Source organism: Ictalurus punctatus, chromosome 15, assembly GCF_001660625.3.
Source record: "Ictalurus punctatus breed USDA103 chromosome 15, Coco_2.0, whole genome shotgun sequence".
Taxonomy (NCBI): domain Eukaryota; kingdom Metazoa; phylum Chordata; class Actinopteri; order Siluriformes; family Ictaluridae; genus Ictalurus; species Ictalurus punctatus.
In genome coordinates, this window is record NC_030430.2 from 18,280,102 (window position 1) to 18,295,208 (window position 15,107).

General features: G+C 39.8%; 1 protein-coding gene across 1 annotated transcript in view; it reads right to left on the minus strand.

Moving 5' to 3' along the window:
• Nucleotides 1-15,107, minus strand: part of spen (spen family transcriptional repressor) — a 37,405-nt gene that overhangs the window by 15,700 nt on the left and 6,598 nt on the right. The window contains exon 3 of the mRNA XM_017486991.3: nucleotides 11,264-11,890. Within this exon, the coding sequence (XP_017342480.2) occupies nucleotides 11,264-11,890 (627 nt within the window). The remainder of the gene's footprint in view (nucleotides 1-11,263; nucleotides 11,891-15,107) is intronic.

Consider the following 15,107-nt stretch of genomic DNA (forward strand, 5'->3'; position numbering starts at 1 on the left):
ATACAGATCACTGTAAAGATCAGTACAGTCCCTGTACATACAGAGACAGACCCTAAAGTGCTATCTGTGGCTGCATTTCATTCTCTGAACTTAAGGCCTATTTAGCAGGAAGTGTTGGTAGCTTATTATCGGAGCATTCAAGATTGGTGTGTAAAGCAGGAGCACTCAATGGAGCTGAATGTGCTGCAAACTGGTGGTAAGGTTGCCTTGTCAAAATTAAAGCAGGATCCTCCACCAAACTCAGAGGGTCAATTGCACAATCCATTTTGTAGTAAGTGAGTGACTGAGCTATTTCACAATGCACTGATTTTAGTCATGTGTTCTTAAGCACATGTAAGAGCACATTGAAGCTCTGACCGTCACAACTGCAAGTGCCAAGTCAGACAGAGCTCCTGAACTCACATGTGGAAGCTCTAGCAGTGAAATTCAACTACAAGAAGAGTAATTTGACACCTGTGCAGCTCATAGACATGGGAGCTTCATTCACAGACTTTGCAAGACTTTTTAACAGAAGAAAATGCTGAAGCCCAGTAGTAAAACTGGGAAGGCTGCACCTCAGACCATTTAAGTTGGCTGAATGCAGAACTGCCTGCCATATTGCAAAGGCATGTGTCAGTGGTGACGAGAGCATGTGTGCGTGCCATGAGGCATTGGTCCAGTGCTGGCCCTGCAAAAGACAGTATGGGTTAACATCTGCATATCAGCATAGTTGAAAAGCATTTGTGAGGCTAGTGCGGCAAGATTTTCAGGAACACCTAAAAGTGTTGCATGTACTAGTGCAGACCAACACCACAGGGGTATTTACATCAACCACCAGAGGGGGATAAAATTGCAAGCATTGTTGAAGTGGTAATGAAGCTCTGGCAGTCGGCAGATTCACACCTGCTATTTTTGAAAACTTACAATCAGATATTGTAGATATTGTTCACAAGGGGTCAGACACACTCCTGTGATAGTGTTTGTGATTGTGTTATGTCTATACAGGTAAAATGCAGGCATGTGGAAAAAAATGAATTCTCGCACCATAAAATGTGTCTTGGCGTTTTTGCAGAGGCGACTGTAAGCATCTCTTTCAGAATCTTCCCTAAAAATGCAACCTACATTTGTCATAGTGTCAAAACTTTTCTTAAAGGTACAGAACAATATGAGTAATTGAGTAGATTTTCACCCTCAGTACTGTAAAGAACAGTATCAACACCTTCAGTGATTCTTATATTTAATAGGAAGCAGTGTTAACTTGGTATGGTTTTGGCACTATGTATATGATGTCTGTTGTTATCTGGCCAGGTGCACCATGAAGATACATTACAAACTCTTGTAAGTAGAACAGAAAGTTACTTATCTAACCATTATTCTCTGATCGAGAGGATGACCACCAGGTCACCTGGGACACTCAAGTTAACAAGAACTGCCAGAGGATGTAGCGGAACCCTTGTGGGTAGTGACTACACATATGGGGTCACAGTCACAAGGCGACAACTGTGTTATTCACACTAGGCTTGTGGAGAATGTGTGAAATATGCCACTCTCCTTTTTGTGCCCCCTACCAATTGAAGATTGACATTACTATCGCCTGTGGTTTGGAGGCATGTAAGCTGCAGCAATACTGAGGAAGGAAAAGAAAGGGTATACATACATATATTTTTTAATGTTATGGTTGATCGATATAATCTCCAAATAAATAAACAAACAAACAAACAAATAAATATACATACACACACACACACACACACACACACACACACAGATCAGCAATATACATACATTATCAAGTTAGTGCAAAACCATTATAGATTTCCAAACGTTAATTTTCCTGCACAACATTAAATGTTACAGAAAAATGTTTTGTATGTCAGTAAAGAAAGCAGCATATTAAGTGGTAAGAGACCACTTTTCAGAGAAAAAACATAATGATGGCTGCTGGATTTTGCTGCACGTGCGACAGTCAAAGTCTCCAGAAGAACCGTGGCTGGTTGTGCAAGATGCTCAGTTAAACTTACAGCTCATTTCCTTATACTACTGCACTAATTCTACCCGAGACTTTTTTTTAAGCAAAGGGTAATCTCACCAAATATTGACTTTGTTTCATTTATTACTGTTTACTGCTCTTTATCGTATTTTTTTAAAATGGAGAAAAATTAAATTTAATTATTTTTGAAGAATCTTTGCTCTACAGCATTTCTTTGCTGTATATACACAATACTGTATATACACAATGTGTATATATACACACACACACTGATCAGCCATAACATTAAAACAACAAATACTGTGTAAGTCCCCCTTGTGCCACCAAAACAGCAAAAAAAGACCTCTGAAGGAGAGCTGTGGTATCTGGCACCAAGACGTTAGCCGCAGATCCTTTAAGTCCTGTAAGGCCTCCATGGATCGGACTTGTTTGTCCAAGACATCCCTTGGATGCCCGATCAAACTGAGATCTGGGGAATTCAAAGGCCAAGTCAACACCCTGAACTCTGTCATGTTCCTGAAACCATTCCCGAACAATTGCTTGCAGTGTGCATTACACTGGTGAAAGAATCTACTGCCATTAAGGAATACCATTGCCATGAAGGGGTGTACTTTGTCTGCAACAACGTTTAGGTAGGTGGGTGGTACGTGTCAAAGAAACATCCACATGAATGCCAGGACAAAAGGTTTCTCAGGAGGACATCAAACTGCCTCTGCCAGCTTGCCATCTTCTCATAGTGCATCCTGGTGCCATCTCTTCTCCAGGCAATCGACACACATGCACCCCGCCATCCACATGATGTAAGAGAAAACGTGATTCATCAGACCAGGCCACCTTCTTCCATTTCCAGTTTGTTTTCATTCCTCAAACCAGTTTGTAGCCATGGTCAAAGTAAAAGTAACTAACTTATTATAGTTAGTTACAATCTAAACAAACAACCTATTGCTTTTAAAAAAATAAAAATAAATAAATAAATAGAAAATAATTAGATAAGAAATATTTCATTTTGGTGCAGTATATGTAAAGGCCATTCACATTTTTTTGAAGCCATTAGTATTTCCCCAAACATACTGAACCGAATGAAACAATGTGCTTCAATATTAATAATTAACAGAGAACAGCCTTTCCTGGATATTCTGCTGTCCACACAGCTTCCTTTTGTCATCTCTGCTACATCTCTGTACTGCCCACCAACACTTTCTCTCAGCAATGCTGACGGAGACTGGGTTGTGGGAGTGGGCAGTGATCCAGCAGTAGCAAGAAATTTCCAGTTCTAGCTGGATCTCACGGGGGTGGGGGGACTTCACACCCACACTGCACAAGCGGGCAGCAAAGAAAAATAAAAAAAAAATACTCCAGTCACTATCTTGCATCTTACAGTTCCTTGACACCTGACAGCATTTCTTCCTATACATAACAGCAGATGCATATATGGAAGCAGTACTGCTTGACTATTTATTTATAAGGATATAATGCTGGGAATAGTATTTTAGCATCCTTTAGTTAGGTGAATTATGGTATATAAATTCATTTTTGACAAATATTTGATCATGGCACATACATGAATTAACTAAGATTCACAGAATCACTCAATCTCAGTCACATATAATAATGACTAAACAACAATGTCTATGGTGACTAAAGCATTTATATGCAAATACTGACATCATATCTCATCAATATTTCCAGGAAAACTTTAATTATATGCATCTGAGCATCTTAACTCAAGAAGAGACTAAAGTTATTCAACCATCTCAGAAAAGAAAGGTTCACTGAATCAGAACCATTCGGAAAAAGTTCACAAAGAAGCTTTTTTCTAATCTAGAAAAAAAGGAAGCCATTTAAAAAAAAATACTGAACCAGTAATCATTTACAATGCAATTATCATAATGATTAATACATTTTTTTGAACACTCCAAATTTGTATTAATATCTGCAGACAGTGTATTTAGCAAATATTAAAAATTATAGATTTTTAAAATTAATTTTGGTGAACAGATTCATGAGCTATTCAGACCTGTGTATAGTGTAAAAATAAAAAACAAAAACGCAATTTTACACATGATTTTGTGGACATAAACAATTTTTTTTACATTGGAAAGGAATCCAACCACCTTCAAATTTAGAGGACCAAGTGGTGTGTGGCCGGTATCAACAAAAACTAAACTTATATTTAATTTTCAGTATTATATCATGACTGAGAATTATCAATATATTTTAGATATATAGTAACTGCAATGTGCCACTTTGAAATTGGTTAATCTATGTCTTTGCTTAATGAGCCTATATTTTTATTGCATGATAAATGAGACCTGTGGTAACTGCAATAAATACTGTCACCAAAAAGAGGGGAAAAAATTACCCATTTAAAATCTTGTAATGTAAGGCAAGAGTAAAGCAGTGACCTGGAAAAAAAATAAATATATATATATATATATATAAATATAAATTATATATATATATATATATTTATATTTATATATATATATATATATATATATATATGATAATAGAAAGACAATTTAGGACAGTTGCTGAGAGGTGCAAAGATAGATTTCCAAAAAAATTTAAAAGTATAACGACATTTGGAAATTATAGAAAAAAAAAAATGGGGAAGTAACAGGAACAGTAACAAGAGTATGAGTGGTTGAAGCACTGAAGGAAAAAAAAACATTTATTGATAAATTGAGTATATAGTCGGTAACAATATATTCATTTGATTTGACAGGAAAGCCATGAAATATGTGGAAGCGGGGGCATGGTCAAGGACTGTGAATGGAGGGTGGAGGCAGAGAAAATGAGTGGTAAGGATCACACACCTGTGCAGAATTTGGCTAACAAATGTTCTCTGTTTCAGAGAGCAGTGGCAAGGATAAAGAGTGCAGAGATGAGAGCCATGGGATTGAGAGCTGAGCAACAGATCAAAGGAGATGGAAAATAAACATCCCTTTTGAGTTGTCCCAGACCTGCCTTTTCTCTCCTCATTCTCAACCCAACCCAGGAAAGTGTTACACTGGTGTCGAAACCCGGGTCTTTGAGGAAGATTCACTGTTATGGAGTCCTCAGCACTCGCTACGATTGTCAAAACCCTCACCGGCATCCACCAGACACAACACCAGGCCCTCCACGAGCTGCAGACGGAGCAGGAGCAAGTGCACGCAGAGGACCAACAGGTGCTATGGAGCCTGCCCCAGCCAGTGGGTAATCCATCAATAGCCCCAACAGCCACCACTGCCATGCCCCACGTCACACACGTGAAGATGGGACTGCAGGACGACCCATAGGCATTCATGGCACTCTTTGAGCGTGCCCCAGAAGCGTGGAGCTGGTCACCATCACAGTGGGCAGTCCACCTGCTGCTGGTACTGTCAAGGCCCAACAGCTCCCGGTCGTGAACCTTTTGGAGTACCCGGACCTAAAGCGGGCCATTTTGCAACGGGTCGGCCGCACCACTGAACAGCACGGTCAGCACTTCCACTCGCTGATGGTTAGTGAGCACAGGCGCCCATTCACATTCACCCAACAGCTCCAATACACCTGTCGAAGGTGGCTACTGGCAGAGGAGCATGGCACTGAATACACAGTCGAACAAATAATGCTGGAGCAGTTTGTCTCCCAACTACCGCAGGGGATGGCATGAATGGGTCCAGTGTGACATCACTAGATGATGCAGTCCATTTGGCAGAGGACCACTTGGTGGCACATCCAGGTTAGGCGAGCCCCCCCTTTTCCCTCTCTCTCTCTCTGAAACACTCTCATTCTTCCCCATTTTTCCCCACCTTGCCCCCATCCCAGCACCATGGAAATGGGGGCCAATTTCCCTGAAACTATTTCCCTACCCCTCCCTCCACCCCTGTGTCTGTTTCTTGGCTGGCTTTTCAGAGGTTGTTGAGAGGAATGTGTGTGGATGGGTCCTGCAGCAGTGTAGCACAGTGTGGGAGGGGCCCAGTGTTGGCTGGTGAGGTGAATCCTGGGCTATCAACATCAGCTCCACGTCAGGAAGACACAGAGGGTGGGGAGAGCCCCGCTCCTGGATTTCCCTCTGGAGCAGATATGAGACGAAACTCTCAGTTCCACCTTTGTCCAAGTGAAAGTAATTAATGGTCAGCGGGTTCAGCCCAACGATGTGCTCTCCTACACCTATTTTGCAGTTATTAAAGATAGGTTATACCAAGAGACGCAGGACAGTCAAACCAAAGAGGAAATTACCAAATTGTTGGTCCTGAAGCGCTGTCAGGAAATGTTATTCCAGGCAGCTCTCCATAAACTGATGGCTGGGGCACTTGGGGCAGGATACAACACTGAACTGGCTGAAACGGGCCAGGCATTCGCATTGATGTTCACAGGTGGTGTGCACCATGTTGCGGATGTCAGCTGGTGAATCTGCCAGCCACCCCAAAATCGCCATTGCGCCCATTATCCATGATCAAGGTCCCCTTCAAAAGAATTGGTATGGACCTCATCAGGCCATTAGAACAGACTGCATGAGAACATCACTTTGTGTTAGTTTTAGTGGATTACGCAACGCAGTATCTGGAAGCAGGGCCTCTCAACAACATCTCGGCACAGGGTTGTTGAGACACTCTTCCGTGTTATCTCTCGAGTCAGGATCCTGTAAAAGATCCTGCCTGTCAAGGGCACGTCCTTTATGTCACACAATCTTTGCAAACTGTATGAGTTTTTGGGGATTAAACCGGTTTGCACCAGTGTTTACCATCCACAGATAGATGGGCTAGTCAAACATTTTAATCAAAGCTTAAGAATACGATTCATAAGTTTGTTCACGATGATACTTGGAATTGGTATAAGTGGCTCGAGCCTCCTGCAAGCCTCCACAGGGTTTTCCCCATTTGAATTATTGTACAGGCAAAACCCTCACGTCCTAGATGTCATTAGAGAAAATTGTGAGGTGGGACCATCTAACAGTAAAAATGCAATTCAATATATTCCGGACCTAAGGGCAAAACTCCACACCTTGAGCCACCTAACACATGAGAATTTGTGTGAGGCCCAAGAACAACCCGATTGTATGACGGGGTACTCAGCTACAGAAATTATCACAAGGAGATAGAGTGCTCATATTATTACCCACATCCAGCTCAAAATTGCTCACCAAGTAGCAAGCACACATGCCAAGATGTCATAATTTTCATACCGGTATGGTATCCCTAGTTCAAACCTGTAATAACAGTATTAGTGCTGATGGGATGCAAGATAATGCTATAACATGGTGCTATAAGAACAAATATAGCCTATGTTCAGTAGGGTACCTTTTTTAGGAATCAAGTATTCGGTCATTCCAATAATGGTTGAATCGTTTTGTCTTCTAAATGCGGCTATATAGATAGCTTTGCAGAGTTCTGTTTAATATGTTACAGACTTTTGTGCTGCTCCTCTGACCTCACACAGTTGTTCCTGTCAGTTAAACATGACGTCTAATTAAATAACTTCGGTAAATAACTTTCAACGCATTAATTTAACTTATCATGAGAGCAACTATACATAATTTAAGGCTGTTTTGTTAAGAGATCGATATAGGAACTGTTATTAAGTAAGTTTCATTCATAATGTTTCCCCCTTTAAATCGGTATAAAATATCATAGCGGTATCAGCCCTCATAACCGGTATGATCAGATACCGTGGCAAGCCTAGTGTCAAGGGCCCTTCAAAGTCACATGGCGAGTTGGGACGTCAACAATGAGGTAAGGCGAACGGATAGAGGAAGTTCGCTGCTGATTTACCACCTCAGTCTCCTTAAACCATGGAGAGAGGTAGTCCACATGGCTTTGGCAGTGGTTGTTCTGGAGATGGACGAGCTAGAACCAGAGATAAATCTAAAAATGGTGGCTCAATCACCCCCGGTCCGGTAGTGAAAACTACCTCTCACCGTCCCAAATCACAGAGGTTGCCAAGTTGCAGGTGGAATTTTCCAACCCTGTCACAATAATCTCATAGAACACCACATTAAGATGCCCCGATGGGTGGTGGTACACAGTCGGCCATATTGTTTGCCCAAGCACAAAAAACAGGTGGTTTGGGAAGAGCACATGGCCATGCTCGATATGGGGGTAATTGAGGAGTCCCACAGTGACAGGTCCAGTCCAGTTGTCTTGGTTCACAAGGCAGATGGTGTGGACTTTAGAAAAGTCAACAAGGTGTCTAAATTTGACATATACCCAATTCCCCGCATTGACGAACTGTTCAATCAGTTAGGTGCAGCTTGCTTTTATTCAAAACTGGATGTTGGCTGGTCCCTTTGACTACAATATCTCGCTCCAACCCCATTTGGGCTACACAAATTTTTTACCCTTTCCAGCAACATTCCAGTGACCAATGGACAGAATACTCCATGCATACGCTGCCTATGCCATTGCCTATTTAGTTGACATTATTATTTTTAGTAATGACTGGCAGTGTGCAGCATCTGAGGGCTGTCCTTAGATCGTTGAGACGGGCAGGACTCGGCAAAACAAAAGAAATGTGCGACTGGATGACTGGAAGTACAGTATCTGGGCTTCCACTTGGGCCATAAGCAGGTGCGTGCCCAAATTGATAACACTGCAGTGACTGCGGCCTGCCCAAGAGCCAAGACCAAAAAGGAGGTCTTGGCCCAGTTTCCTGGGCTGGCTGGCTGTAATAGTAGATTTGTGCCTAATTATTCAGAAGTCACCAGATTGATCTCACTGAAAAAGGAGCACCAGATCTGGTCCAGTGGACGGAGACATGCCAAAAGGCTTTTGTGCAGAGTGCAGAGTGTAAAACAGGTAAAAGCTGCACTCTGTCATTCAGCAGCCTTATATTCTCCTGATTTCTCTTTCCCCTTTGTTTTGCAGACAGACACATAGGACAGAGGGTTGGGGGCTGTGTTGTCCCAGATGGTGGAGGGGGAGGAGCGCCCTGATTTGTACATCAGTGGCAAGCTCTCGGTGTGAGAGAGTAAGTACAGCATGATCAAGACGGAGTGTCTAGCCATCAAATTGGTTGTCCTCACCCTCCAATACTATCTGCGGGGACGAGCCTTCACCCTCTGTTCGTACAATGTGCAGCTACACTGGATCCACAGTCCGAACAACTCCCTTTCGTTGTTGAGGTTTTAAATCCGCATCTGAAGTATCCCGATCTGTGCATAGTGTAGTTTCGCGTGTCAAAAACAAACATCATGTGGCATCAGTGCTATTTTTTATTTCGCCTCTAGAGGCCGCTCTCGTACTGTATAATGGCAGCGGATCTTTCTAAGCCGCCTAATTTTTCCCAGAGGCAACCGGGAAAAACTATCGGTGTGGATTTTTGCTGATAACCAACAGTTCCAGCAATCGGGTATCAGTGCCAATTAATCAGCAAAACCGATCAATCGGTCGACCTCTACCGGAAACAGTTAGTTGCAGTTACTGCTGCACAAGGGGGTCACATCAATTACTGAAAGTAGGCTTGCTGCAATAGTCGGTGTGACCGGTGTTCCATGGTGTTCGGCTGTTACCAGTGTTACATGGTGTTTGGCGATGCACTGATTACATCACTTGCACATGGCACCACCTCCACTGTCATTTTGCTTTTTCATAGTAATAAAAATCATTTAGTTCAGTTAGAGAGCGGACACTACAATTAAACTGAACACGTCTGCTCAAGACGAGCTAACTGACAAGACAGTGGTGGCAGATTTGGTTTCAAAGCGAAATGTAAAAGCACCTATTTGGCAATATTTTGGATTTGTTGTTGTGCTTTTAATTTTGTTGTGCTTTTAATTAAGAATAATAATGAATCCACCATTCAAGCAATTGCCCCCCTCCCAGTGATACTGGTATTACTGGTGTTGTCGCATGTCAATTAACCGGTGGGAAAATTTCCTCACCATCACATCCCTAACTGAAAGCAAAGGTTCACATTCTTACAGACATGTAATATTGGATAATTGGATAAAAGTTCATTATTTTGTTTATTGGGTTTAATAGAATAGGTTACCATGCTTAAATGTTCAAAAAACTTCTTTCCCCCCCCCCACATACTGTACATTATTGCAGTACCTCTAGTCCCAGTCTATCTGAAATGCTCTGATTGAGTTCTGGTTTCTCCAAAGCCCGTCCTTCCAAAATGCCCAGAGTGCTCTGAGTGGCCATCTGACCAATTACATAGTGATTGGCCAAAAACCTCTAAATGTGTGTTGGAAATGTAATGCCTCTTACCATAATCGAAAGCTACAGCTTCCCAGGCTTCTAAAGCAATTATAAACATTATAATTATAAAAATTATAAAGTTAATAATGTTGTCGGTTTTAGAGTCAGTTCAAGCCCAAGTCAGATTCTGAAAATATGGATGATCGAGCAGATCAATCGGAAACAACTTTGCAAGCAGGACAAAATAGATGCATTACACACTAAAGGAAAAGGAAAACATTAAAAAGCATATGATGATGTGGACAATATTAGATGTGTTACTCAGTCAGTCTCAATAAAAAGCCAGGAAGGCAGGGCAGGAACGCAATCAATGACTTCACTTTGGTAGCAGATAATGTCGTATTTTACTGAATTCACATACATGCTAGATTAGTGAATAATTGAAATATGGGCAGAGAAGTCAAAACAAATTTGAGAAACTCCAATTTTTTTTTGTGCAAATCAAACTGAACTGTTGTCTCTCTACTTACTGTCACTTACACTTGCAAAAAAAATAAATAAACTTGCCTGCTAAGAAACACTAGCTTTTCACAGAACCATAAATGGCTGGTGTGTGGTTTCCTTAAAAGAAACCCTTATGATCTATTGAGGTTATTACTAGCTTATCAACCGATTGTGCTTTGTTTGGCATTGATAGCCTAGATAATCAGACACTGTTGCTGTAAAATGGTTACGAAATGGTCAAAGGTTCACTACTTAAGATTTACAAATTTTATTTTAACCTTACTAAATCTTCTCAACTTCCTTCTCAAGATACCCGATACAAAATGCAACAAGCATGTAACATCCATGTTCTAATTTTGTTTCCTATAACCACCATGACTACACTTGCTATACAGGAAAGGTCAACCATACAGCTTTATTCACCTGCAACATTTTTAGCTCATGTTACTAGCAATGATGGAAGAAATACTGATAATATCTTACATTTGACAGCTAAATCCAATAAGAGAATCAAGAGAAGAAAGAACCACCCAAAAAATGACAGACGGCAAATTCATGTATCAAAAAGCAAATAAGCAGCTTCCATCATCAAATTTACAGTTGCAATGTTTTATCAAACACTAACCGTAGCCCAAGAAAAAAAATACACAAAGACACTGTTATTAGATTTTTCACTGACCTGCCACTGCCGCTGCTGCTGCTGCTGCTGGCCGAGTCAGAGCTAGAAGAACGGCTATGGGACCCAGATCCACTTGGGGAATGAGGGGGTCTTGCTGCCGGGCTTGTCAACCTCTGTGGTGAAACATTGTGTGATTGTGAGTTGTGCGGAGACCGGCTGCGGCTGTGGCGGTAAGTCCTATCTCCTCGTCTGCCTCTCTCCTCCCGATAGAGATCCCGGTGCACCACGCTGGCCAGTGTATATGACTCACGCGTACGCGCTTCATAGCGTGTTTCTGTAGTTTCAAAGCGACCAGGGCTCCGACATCGAGATCCATAAAAGCTAACAGCACACGATGTTGATCCCACGTTTCCTGTTATAGCAGAGCTAGCACTGCTTCCACCAGGAGCACTGCTGCTTAAACCTGTTCCTCCAGACCCTCCAGTGACCACTAAAGAGGCTCCTCCTGTACTTGCACTAGAGGAACTAGCACTCCCACTACCACCTCCACTAAGAGTTCGGTCCCGAGGGTCCCGATAATACTCCGTATCGTAGTGACGCTGGCGATCAAAACTACTGCTGCTACTGCCACGCTCATGGTGTCCATAGGCACTGTGATCATAAGTGCGTTCCCGGCTTTCTGAAGCCCTAGGGAGACATGGAGAAGGATGGAGGATGGATGGAGAGAATGACAAGAATGTTATTATGACGTGAACAACTAATTTATCTAATTTGAGTGTCGGGTAACATGCATTTTAGATGTTATTTAGATGAATCCTAATATAGGCTGTGCTATAATACTGTTTTCATTCTACCTTTGTCAGGATATCATTTTGTGAAGCTGTTTTAATAGTAAAATTCCTCATACTGGGACAAGAAAACACAACAAACCAATTATGTATGACTAAGTTCATATATTTAGGCCAACTTTAGTTATGGTCATATTTTATAGTCTAAAATAAATTCAGTTTTTATGTATGTAAACTATCTGTATCAGGCACTATCAATACAGCATTAGCATCAGATATGGAATTATTAGCAAATTTTACAAGAATATAACATCATTTTCATTTGATTATTTAGTTGTTGACTACCTAAAACTTGCCTATCCTAACAGATATCTAAATTGTTTGCATTTGAAATTTTTATTTGTGGATATATTGTGACATACATCATTTTACTTCCGGGGGGCTGGGGGGGGGACAAACTCTTGACTATATAACTAATCTAATTCTTGATTAAGGAATTTCTTATTTTAAAAAAATGTATTAAGTAATCTAAGCTATATCATACCGGTTGAATATAATGCACTATTCAGAGACATGAGAAAAGAGCCAAAGTCCATGCTCATGAAACCCTGTTAAACCTGTGTTACAGTTTGAGCCATAAAACATGCTGTCAAATACATGCAGGCATAATTACAATGTTGCACTGAAGTGACTAAGATGGTGTAGTACATTAGCATTTTAGCAAGAAAGATCTTAGTAGGTTTATAAGCCTTTTTAATAACTTTTTTATAGTAATAATATGTTGGTCAAAAAAAGATTAGACCCATTAAATATAAGATTTATAGAGGGTTGGGGAATTTAATAGAATGGGTTGAAAAAGGGTGAAAATGCTTTTTAAAAATATACTGGGTTAACAGGGTTAAATACAATAATCAATGTAACTTGGTTTCTACTGTTCTTTGGAATTGTAAGAAAAACATTTAAGTCAAAAATAACTAGAATAACTATTTAAACACTGAGCGAGACAACCTTTTGAATATCATTTCTAAATAAGGAATATTTTTCCTTTTAGGAATATTGTTATTTGCTGTACCTTCCAATTATTAAACTTTTTTTTCCTGTTAGTTTAAATAAATCTTTCAAATTCTAAATATGTAAATGCCTACTGCAAAGTCCATCTTAAAACCTGAAATTTTATTTGATTTCCACTTTAATATTTGTATTTGGTAATTGGACTGGACTTGGAGTGTAACCTGACTGTGAGCAGCCTTTGCAGCACAAAGTTCACTCTTGTAATTAAAATAATAATAATAATAATAATAATAATAATAATAATAATAATAATAATAATTTATGCACTCCACAGCACTTATGTCTTCTTATCCATTCAAATACATTTCAGACTTGTTATTTAACTAGCCATTTTAATTTTATTCTAGCTTCCCTTTTTTTCAATTTGGGGGGGGGGGGGGGGGGGGGGGGGGCGCTGCTTATATGACAAAGAGACAGGGAGAGTCACAGAAACAGGACAGCAAAATAAGATGCCAACAGCTATCAAAAACAGCCTGTTAGTGGGAAAAGGAAAGAAACACAGAGGAGGATTAAACTAGGAGTTAGAGAACGGCTAAAATACACAGGGCAGAACATACCAACCTTTTCAGACAGTGGTAACTCGATCTACAATTCCAAATACAATTTAGGGAGACAGAACTTTGTGAGCAAAAAAAAAAGTTAAAAATGTAGAATGTTTTAAAAATGGTAGGGGGAAAAAAACGAAGGAATAATCCTTATCTTGGGGCTGTGTTAATCCAGAGATAGTCCAAAAATTGAGTGTGTCAGGAAATGTCTACGGAGGCAAAAAAAAAAATTATGAGGCCTTAAGAAAGAATAATAAATCCACTTTGACTCTGTAAAAAATGACTGAATTTCTTTCTTTTTTTTTTTTTGATTGAGATTTTTCAAAATATAAATGTGATATTTTATATATATATATATATATATATATATATATATATATATATATATATATATATATATATATATATATATATATTCTCACTCCATAAGGCCAAGGTTTGAAGTCTTTCTTTATGCAGCAAAAAATAAATAAATGAAGGTCTTTGATTCTGACTCCAAAAAGTATATCCTCAAGTTGGAAACAATCATTTAAAAAATTATTGTAAAAAAATTATAATCCAAGTCTTTTTCTCAAAAATGTTTACTAATCCCGAGGTAAGATTTTCCGATTGTAACTTTCAGATGCCTAGCAATAATCCACTGCCAGAGTATTAGCTCAGTAGGTTGGCTAAAAAAAAAATCCTTGTTTTAGTTGACTTCTGGTGCAGTTAGTGCTGTATCCAAAGTCATTCATAGTTCTAGATCCATCATTGGAGTGGTAATCCAAATCTGAAATCCATGGTGAAAGTGATTAACTTCACCCAGTGCTTACCATACCTCCATCTTCAGTTTAATTTCATGATCCAAAAATGCATTATGTTCCATCTTCAGTTGTTTGGACCATATACTCCTTTATATCCAATATACAGTCCTTTATTCTTTGGAGATTATCAGCAAAAAATAACAAAGCAGAAATAAAATGAAAATGGTCTAAAAATAAATAATAAATAAAGATGTTTGCTCACTGTTTCTGTCAGTTTCTGACATGATGGCCAATGGTAGAACTCTCCCATGTAATTAATGGCAGAATTCTAATAACATGATTCCAAAGGAAAAAAGAGAAAACGATACCTCTGTAGCGATAAAATATCCTTGTGTTTGCCTGCATTAATCCAAAGTGAATCCGTTGAACACCATCCAGTGAGTCCAGTGAATCATTTAAGAACCACCCATTTTCTTTTTTCTTTAATCCAATTACCAATAATATGTCACAACTGAGTACCACAATAATCTACCTTGTGTCATAATAAAATACAAAAACAGTAAAATATAAATCCATGATGGACAGTACTGTACTCCAGGTCAGGGCATTTCCAGGTAAGAGCAATACAGTGGACTTTCTCTTTGCTTGCAGAAGTCCCAGGATATCATGATATCCAACACATGCCCTTGAATCTTTTCTCTATAATATCCAACTCAGAGCCTTGTGATTCAGAGTGAATACTTTCCATACTACATTC